At 37.2% G+C, this 9,752-nt stretch overlaps 1 protein-coding gene across 3 annotated transcripts in view; it reads right to left on the reverse strand.

The window, feature by feature from the left end:
* Nucleotides 1–9,752, reverse strand: part of LOC103508882 — a 37,101-nt gene that overhangs the window by 6,819 nt on the left and 20,530 nt on the right. For all 3 annotated transcript variants that reach the window (XM_008473460.3, XM_008473461.2, XM_008473462.2), the window contains one exon: nt 7,849–8,000. In XM_008473460.3, the coding sequence (XP_008471682.1) occupies nt 7,849–8,000 (152 nt within the window). The remainder of the gene's footprint in view (nt 1–7,848; nt 8,001–9,752) is intronic.

Below are 9,752 nucleotides of genomic sequence, written 5' to 3' on the forward strand. Positions count from 1 at the left end.
ACATAATCGCGAAATCCGCGAACAAAATCGCCAAATCCGCGACCATAATCGCCAAATCCGCGAACAAAATCTTATACTATCTACCGGATTCAATCGACATCTCCTCTTCTTTTGCTCTACCTTATCCCAATTCTATTTGGGTTCGGCGCGCCGTTTCCAACTCCTTTGAATTCTACTCCTTCATTTCCGTCTATCTTGTGCTTCCTTTTTTCTCTATTCTTCGCTCCACTCCCAAATTAAGTCATCCCTCGCGGAAACTGGATCAAAGGATCTTGATGGAAACTGGAAAAAAAAGTTTCAAGTGTGGACGGGACGTAATTCCTTCGATCGATGTCGCGCGTCGACGCTAGTGTAAACGCAGCTTGTGAAAATGACCGGCCATGACGCTTGTCAACGCTGCATTTTCCAGTTTCATAACAGCGAGCCTAACCTAACTATAAAAAAGTTGTAGGACAAGAATAATAATGGCAAAACCAGTTCCCAAGGTCCACCCCCCCTCCCACCCCCAATAATTGTTGACTATGGTGGATGAAGTGTGAAACTCAAAATTGGAGGGTAGACCTTTGGTAGAAAAACTTTTTCCCAAATTCTTATTCGTACTTTTTTCCCCATTATTTGCTCATATTAACTCCTAAACAACGCCGTTTTACACAAAAAGGACCTGGGTATGTATAGGGTTTGGCACTACAGAGAAGTCTTCAATTTACGCAATAGGAGTTTTTCTTCTTCTTCTTCTTCTTCTTCTTCTTCTTCTTCAAGGCAGGTCAAACGGACTTTATCCCCACGTCACGTGGTTACCCATTTCCACCCCTCTCCTCAAAACAAACCTGGTCGTAAAAGGTTCGATTCGCTTCGACCAATCCCAGCGCAGTATTCGTCGACCTTGGGGTGATTAAGAACTTGATTCACGCTGATCAGCAAGAAAATCATTGCTAAGTTCACAACTTTACGGTCAGGTTCAGCAACTTGATCTTAGGGTGTGATGAAAAAAAAAAGTTGCAGTGTGATTCTGAAGTTTGAATGAGTAACAAGTACCTAGTTTTGTGAACACAAAAAATTTGCCATCCAGTTTTTCAAACAATTATAAACATTATCATACGAGTTTTTGGGATACGAGTACAGTTAGTTATCTGTATTTTGTTTTTGTTTGCTTTTATTTTTGTTTGATTTGTTCCGCTTGTTTATTTGATATATAAAAAAGTATAAAGTGGGTAAGGTACTTACGGACACAATTAAAACTTGACAGATTTTTTTTTTTTTACTAACTAATTAATTTTATTTAGGTTTAAGGCTCTAATTTTAAAATCAATCAAGATTCAAACATTATCTCAGATCCTGTCATAGTCTGTCTAATCACTATTGGGCGACTTTTTTTCTCTCTTAAGCGCTAAACAATGCTTATGGGCATGCCGTTCGCGCTGGTTCCTCGATGATTAGATTTTGTCGTTTGAGGGAGGGACTTTAAACTCTTTCGAAAGAAGGTAAAATCAATCAAGATTCAAACATTATCTCAGATCCTGTCATAGTCTGTCTAATCACTATTGGGCGACTTTTTTTCTCTCTTAAGCGCTTAAACAATGCTTATGGGCATGTCGTTCGCGCTGGTTCCTCGATGATTCGATTTTGTCGTTTGAAGGAGGGACTTTAAACTCTTTCGAAAGAAGGTAGGGGTAACTATTAGGAGCTAGGAGGGTATGGAAAGGCCTGATAAAGGAGGGAGGGTAAGTTGGTAACGCCGAGCGCCGCGCCGCGCCGGTCAAAAATAAAGTTTCTCAAATGGTGCACTAAAACAGGCGTTCGTAGATTCGTAGATAGCCCAGGAAAAATAAGGTTTGTGTTGGAAATTTTTAGAGAAAAGCTGGATTTTTCCCAGGTGTTAGAACACGTTGAGACGTGTTTTCTCCTAAAAGTCCCCGGGGATCATCCTCGTGCTTCCTCAGATACAGCTACTTAAAGGTAGCTTTGCAGGCCTTTGGGAAAATGCCGATATCTCCCAAAGTAGACCGTTTCTACATATTTCAATTGGGCTTTTTAGGGACCCTTGATACCTACACGGGATTTTTGTGTATAAGAGAGTAGGTGTTGGATAGGAGGGTATGGACTGAAAGGATTAAGTATGGTAACGCCGACCCCTAATATTTTGGGAAATGGAAGAAGAAGAAGAAGAAGAAGAAGAAGAAGAAGAAGAAGAAGAAGAAGAAGAAGAAGAAGAAGAAGAAGAGGAAGAAGAAGAAGAAGAAGAAGAAGAAGAAGAAGAAGAAGAAGAAAAACTCCTATTGCGTAAATTATTGAAGTCTTCTCTGTAAGAAGTGCCAAACCCTGTACATACCCAGGTCCTTTTTGTGTAAAACGGCGTTGTTTAGGAGTTAATATGAGCAAATAATGGGAAAAAAAGTACGAATAAGAATTGGGGGAAAAAGTTTTTCGACCAAAGGTTCACCCTCCAATTTCGAGGTCTCGAATTTGGTTTCACACTTCATCCACCATAGTCAACAATTATTGGGGGTGGGAGGGGGGATGGACCTTGGGAACTGGTTTTGCATTCTTTCAATTCACATAATCTGACACCCATGCCCATATCCGGGAACTAAAAAGTCACTTAATTTACGTCCCGGCTTTGATTCGAACCCAGCACCTCCAGATCAAAAGTCAGCTAGCCACTCGGCCACAGAGATTCCAGGAGAACCAAAAGGTGTGGTCGAGTCCTTTTACAAAAGGCATGGGATAACCAGTTGCCCTTGAATCAGTAGATACCTACTGACTCTCGTGAACCTGATGGGAGCCAAATTGCGAAAGTGGACGTTCAATTTCTGTTCTCGGATTCTTCTAGAGATGGAATTAAACTGATAATAAAAACACAGGCTGAATACATTATTAAATGTTATCTCGGTGGAAGAATAGGTACAAGATGAAGTCAACCTAGAGTACCTAGACAACAGAGCATGATATTACACAACGGATTAGATTACGCTAGGCCAGTAGCTGGACTGCCAACTGGCCTCGAGTAAGCACTGGCTTCCAGTAACATTCTAGTCCAGTTGATGCACTTTGATAAAAAGTAAATCTTACATTTATGACACACTCTACAAAATAATAAAAAGCTCTGTTAGTTGGCTAGAACCAATATTAGATTCGTACTATTCCTAGCTGTACAAAAGTGCATTTTGTCCAACTGGACTGGAATGTTACTGGAAGCCAGTGGACGCCTCACAAGACCAATAGCTGGCCTATCTACTGGCCTCGTGGTATAGGTTAGCTATAAGTTTACCGATAATAGGTAATCGATAGCCAGACGCCGCGGTGCTGAAATTAAGGAAAGTTGCACATGTTTGCTAATAGTATCAGGATGGGTGACTTTTTAGACAACTGTTATTAAACAATTTGATCAAAACTTTATCGTACTTTAGTTCCTACACCACTGTTCAAGTCTTAGTTTGAGCTTTGTTTGAACTGTCAAGGTGGCCTAGATGATTTAGAAATGTGTTTTATGAACAGATTCACCTAGCTCTACATTTGCGACATATATAATAGAATTTATCTTGTTTATCCTGCTTAAGTAGGACTAAAAAGTCCCTTTACCCCAGCAGTCTAAACAAGGTCTCGTATATTTTATGGGTTCAATTGCAATAAATTAATGTAGGTACCTAGATGTAATATCCTGCTTGAATAGGACTAAAAAGTCCCTTTAAACCAGCATTCTAAACAAGTCCCTTTAAACTAGCATTCTAAACAAGGATAAACAAGGTCTTATGTATTTTATGGGTTCAATGGCAGCAAATGTAGATATGTAGGTACCTAATAAACTTAGTACTATAGTCATAAACCTAGTACCTACGAGTTATTATCTCCGAACAAAACAAATTTTCGGAATTTCTAGTGGAGATGTCAATTTTCCTTTTCATTCTCTGTTATTTCTAGTGGAGATGTCATTTTCACTTTTCATTCTTAGTAAAGTTATTTCTAGTGGAGATGTCAATTTTCCTTTTCATTATTTTTATTTCTAGTGGAGATGTCGATTTTCCTTTTCATTCTCTGTTATTTCTAGTGGAGATGTCATTTTCACTTTTCATTCTTAGTAAAGTTATTCGTCCCCTTGCTTCTTAGTCATTTAGATGGTATTCTTAAAACCTACTTGCATAATTATTTTATTAGAAACATATAAATATCTACATATATTTTTTAAGAGGCTCAATTTATAGGATAACGAAGTTATTGCTACAGAATGGTTACAAATATAAAAACTTATTTTTTATTGCCCGAAAAGAAGGAATGAAAAAAGAAGTCATAAAATGACTATGAATGAATGAATGAATCGACGACTATAAAATTTATAGTATAAATCTACAACCTTCGGGGTTCCTGACCTGACGTATTGTGGCTGGATTAACGCTTTGGACTTTGGATCTGGAGTTTGGTGGTTCGAGTCCAAGTATGAAATTTATCTAGGTGTAATTATTATTGGGGATCGATATTTGTGACAAGCATTTTAAGATTACTTAACACAGTTGGAAATTCCTTTGTTATGGCTGGATTATTGGAAGCCAGTAGACAGTCCAGCATCTTTCCTCGTGTACATATAACTGGCGTCCAGTTACCATTTAACTGGTCGGTTTCAATTGCATTTGTCGCAGCAGAAAGTGCTTTTTGTCTAACTGGACTGTCCACTAGCCTCATCAAATCCAGTCATTACTACAAAGTCTGTTGTTAATTTCCAATCGTCCATCACTGACGCTGGATAAACAACCAAGTGATATGTACATCAGATGAAAGCCCAAGTTCTGCCCTACATGCCATGTTAGAGTCCGTTCTCACTTGTCGTTCCGAAAAAAAATCGTGTCGTATGTAGTGGGAACACTCTCATTTAAATTACATTGCCTACAGGACATTCGGAAAAAAAATCGGATGAAACTACGACAAGAAGGAACGGACCTTTAAGCCGTATTTTCCGTGTGTCATTCTAATTGAGCTACCTATTCATATCCAATATCCATAGTTCTCAATATAACTGGCGTCCAGTTACCATTTAACTGGTCGGTTTCAATTGCATTTGTCGCAGCAGAAAGTGCTTTTTGTCTAACTGGACTGTCTACTAGCCTCATCAAATCCAGTCATTACTACAAAGTCTGTTGTTAATTTCCAATCGTCCATCACTGACGCTGGATATACAACCAAGTGATATGTACATCTGATGAAAGCCCAAGTACTGCCCTTCATGCCATGTTAGAGTCCGTTCTCACTTGTTCCGAAAAAAAAAATCGTGTCGTATGTAGTGGGAACACTGTCATTTAAATTACATTGCCTACAGGACATTCGGAAAAAAATCGGATGAAACTACGACAAGAAGGAACGGACCTTTAAGCCGTATTTTCCGTGTGTAATTCTAACTGAGCTACCTATTCATATCCAATATCCATAGTTCTCCGTCCTAGAAATTTTCGGGTCAAGGCTACGCCACGGCTTGGTTGTTAAAAACGTCCCATAGTTTATCTAGTTGTCACGTTTTCAAAATGTTGATTGTTCTCTGTTTTATTGTTTTTGTTCTTTTGTTGAGTTATTGTTCGAAATAATTTTGAACAACTCCTTTGGCCCATTATGTTTGTGTAACTTCAGAAATTGCACTTGTAGGGTTTAGGTGGTAGAATAGCTTTTTAGGAAACATATTTCTGTTGCGATAAACCCTCTTGCATTAGGAATATTCTTGATTTTGTAGAAGAAAAACGAAAAATATTTATTTAAGTATCTATCTAGCACAAAATTTAGATTAAAATATTTAAATTGAAGAATAGGTGCGCGCGGCCAAAGTATTTATAAGTTTTACATTACACATTTACAGGACCTAACATATGTTTTATTATAATTTTTAAATAATCAATATTTAACATATTTATTTTAGGCACATTTTATTTATTATTAAATTTTAGGTATTTATAGGGTCAGTCAATTTTGTTGTTTTTTTTTTATTATTATTATTACCTAAAATGGAAAAATAGGTGCGCGCGGCCAAAGTATTTATAAGTTTTACACATTTACAGGACCTAACATATGATTTATTATAATTTTTAAATAATCAATATTTAACATATTTATTTTAGGCACATTTTATTTATTATTAAATTTTAGGTAGGTATTTATAGGGTCAGTCAATTTTGTTTGTTTGTTTTTTTTTTATTATTTTTTATTGTTTTATTTATAGTGGCACAGCTAGATACATCCACTAATTCCAGTATGTTATTTAGCTCTAGAACAAAGCATAGGGTACAATATTTTACTAGATATATCACAGAAATTATTTAGCTCAATATATTCAATTGTATTGTCAACTTATAAATTACATTAGTTAACCTCCCGTAAGTAAGATATATTTATGTGTGTAGAAATGAGATATATTTTTAACCATGTCCTTTTCTCATACATCCCCGTTTGGTCAAGTGAATTTTCTGTAGGTATTTAGACACATTTTTTTATTATCATTTTAAAAGTTGGATCTTTTCTCAAGATTCTCTTTTTCCTTGGAAAGCTCACTTGATTAAGTTTTTCTGTTTCACTTTTAGGTGATAGTTATATTATGAATTATTTATGTATTGTGATATTTTATATAATCAAAATTTCCGAGGTGAATTTTACAAAATGGACGGCTTTAGTGTAGGCAGTTAAGAGGAATTATAAAGATTCTTTCACACATTTTCCCATTAAGCAACCTTTGTTGAATCACCATATATTACTACATATTTGGTAGTCCTTAGTGCTACATTCTTAAATGACTGTCACCATCTGATTTAGGTATCTATTGAACTTAACAGAATAATAATATGATTAAGAGCATTTGTGTAAGAATAAAACGTTGCTTTTAAGGAATGATATATTGACATAAAACGTTGCTTTTAAGAAATGATATATTGACATTGCCTACAAACTTTTTTTTTTTTTCTAAAATTCACCTCAAATATTATTCCATTTATTTTTATATAGACTTATTTTTGTGTAGCCGTTTGCTCTATCACCTACATATTTGCGTGTAAATCAATTATTTTGTGAACAACGTAGTATTCAGGATTAGAAATATGTAGTGGTTTCAGAATGATTTCCCACGGTCTGCAATAGTCGTCTGCATAGATGTCATCGCACAAATACACTCAAGTGCGAAAATTCGAGTTAGATTGGCTTTGGCAATTCTTACAATTTTTTTTCTATTAAAAATAGAGCCAACTTAATTTTATTTTTCTTAAAATAACAACAGTTCAATTAAAAACAACCCGCACCATCTTCGCATCCCAAACCTCTTGCCCTCTTCCTTGAATTTTTGACCTTTTACGGTTATATTTTCGGAGTTTTGACCTCAGATTTGGATTTTTCCCAACTTTTTACATAGGAATCGACCATTTATTTATAATTTTTACCCATTTGCAACTGCTCCATTGTATTATGTACCTGTAAAGTATACTTATTTTGTAAGAAGCTAACACGGAGGTGTATAGGTAATAGTATAACCTAAATTATGTACCTAAATAATGTAGATATACATACCTAACAGCTCCTAACATATTTACATAACTGAAACCTTATCAGACCAGGGAAAAATTGCCTGTAATATAGACAAGAATAGAATACACTTTGTTTATCCTGCTGGAATAGGACTGAAAGAATCGAACATGCGACCTAGCGCTTACAAGGCAGACTCACTATCAGATAGACCTGACAGGTACGGCTGAAAAGGTCGGTCTGTCAGGTCTACTTGATACCTGATGAGCACACACACTTACAGGTAGACCTGAAAGACGGATCTTTTCAGCCGTACCTGTCAGGTCTACCTGATAGTGAGTGGCTGGCCTTGGGAATTTCAGTACTTACGTAGGGGGGTCCCGGACAGAAGATGGTCTTACACCACATAGGTTCGTTATGATAACAGACACAGAGGCTACACACATTGGGCCCGGGCACATACAGAAGGCCATGGGAGATCACCTTACCCTGGAAGTCGGTGCAGTTCTCTTCCGCCGCATCTGAGGAGAGAAAACCGGATGAGGAGGCTGAAACACGTTCAGACTGTCTGAAAGACCTAGGTCTGGCGCGAAAAAAGCTTGAGACCTATGTTTGGCGCAAAAAATAGGTCTGTCAGACTGTCTTAGAGACCGCGGTCCGAAGCTTTTTCTGCCACACATGTTCCGACGGTGACCGCGGTCTATCAACTGGCTGTAAAGTAGGTACTCGTCTGTACCACTCATCGATAGTCTATACCTAATAGGCAAGTGTATTATTTTATTTTATGGATGTTGGTATGTGTTTATTTTATTATGTCATCGTTTGTGTTGCATTTAGGGCGGATAGTGTTGTTGTTGTTTTTGCTCAAGGGCAAGTGGAGAGAGGAGATGAGAGGCTCGTGGGAAAGAGGGTGAAGAGACTCGACGCGGGAGGAAGCAGAAAGAGAAGAAGACCAAAGGTGAAGAGATACGGTGCAAAAGGAATAAGAGGATTGGATGAGAAGGGATGGAGAAGAGAGGAATCAGTTAAGGGGACTACACATCTATCCTGCACATCGGTTCGTGCATGCCGGTTCGTGCCAAATACCTGTCCGTCGTGCAAGAGTGAAGGCACGATCGTGCTAAATGGCACGATTTGTCTGCATGAAGCCTCGCACGAAGTACTGGAAAAAAAATCCAATCAGTTTTGATTTTAGCACGAAAGGACATCGTGCCAGTGTACTTTTTCCCAGTTTTTATTAATGAATATTTTGTCAAAATGTCTGATAATTTTTGACGGACGGACTGATAAATGTGTAGTCACTTTCAAATGCTTGATATCGTGCTTTGTACGATTTGCAAGCTTCGTGCAAGGTTCGTCCCAGGCAAATCTGCACGTCGTGCCCCGCCGGATAGATGTGTAACCCCCTTTATAGGATGGTCGAGGGAGAGACTAAGAAAGGGCAACGCCGACCCAAAATAAAATCGGGAAAATAATTACATTTTTTTTTTTTTTTACGAGCGGGATGAAGGGGGTGTGGAGTCTGTGTCGATAAGTAGGTACCGTGCCAATTATCTAATTCGTCTAATTACTATAATACATATCAATAGAGAGATCCATCTCCATCAGGCATTCAACCTTACAACTAATAGTTCCAATAAAAGTAATAAAAAAAAGTAAACACACTAGATAGGTACAAATAAGGTGTGTTGGTATCTTTTTTTTTTTTTTAAAAAAAAAAGAGGTTTGACAGAGGGAACTGTAACTGCTAGGGTCTTGGATTGAAGAAGTTTGACCATGTTTCTCAACATAGGAAAGCTCTTCAATGGTTACCAATTGATAAGAGATTGGAACATCAGAGATTGGGTTTGCTTTGGAGAATTTTGAAGGAAGGATCACCTCCATACCTACACTGCTCATTTCATACACTTCAAGAACTACATAATCACAATACACGCTCACAACACACACTCACCATCCCACCTCATAACACTAACTTTATGGGTGAGAGTTATGCAGTTAGTGCTGTCCGTAGCTGGAATCTACTTCCTGAGGAGCTGAGAACCTTGGATAATCGTTTGGCATTCAGGATCTTGACGAAGAGGCATTTCTTGGAAAGTCAACAATAATGTAATCTTCAAAGTTTTTATTTATTTATTTATTTATGTATTCTCTTTTTTTTGTACATTTTCTTCATTTCTCTGTTTCTGTATATTGTCTTTTTTTTCTCTGTACATTATCTTTATTTATTTATTATTATTATTATTATTATTTATTTTTTACATTCTATTAAA

Source organism: Diaphorina citri, unplaced genomic scaffold, assembly GCF_000475195.1.
Source record: "Diaphorina citri unplaced genomic scaffold, Diaci psyllid genome assembly version 1.1 scaffold444, whole genome shotgun sequence".
Classification (NCBI taxonomy): domain Eukaryota; kingdom Metazoa; phylum Arthropoda; class Insecta; order Hemiptera; family Psyllidae; genus Diaphorina; species Diaphorina citri.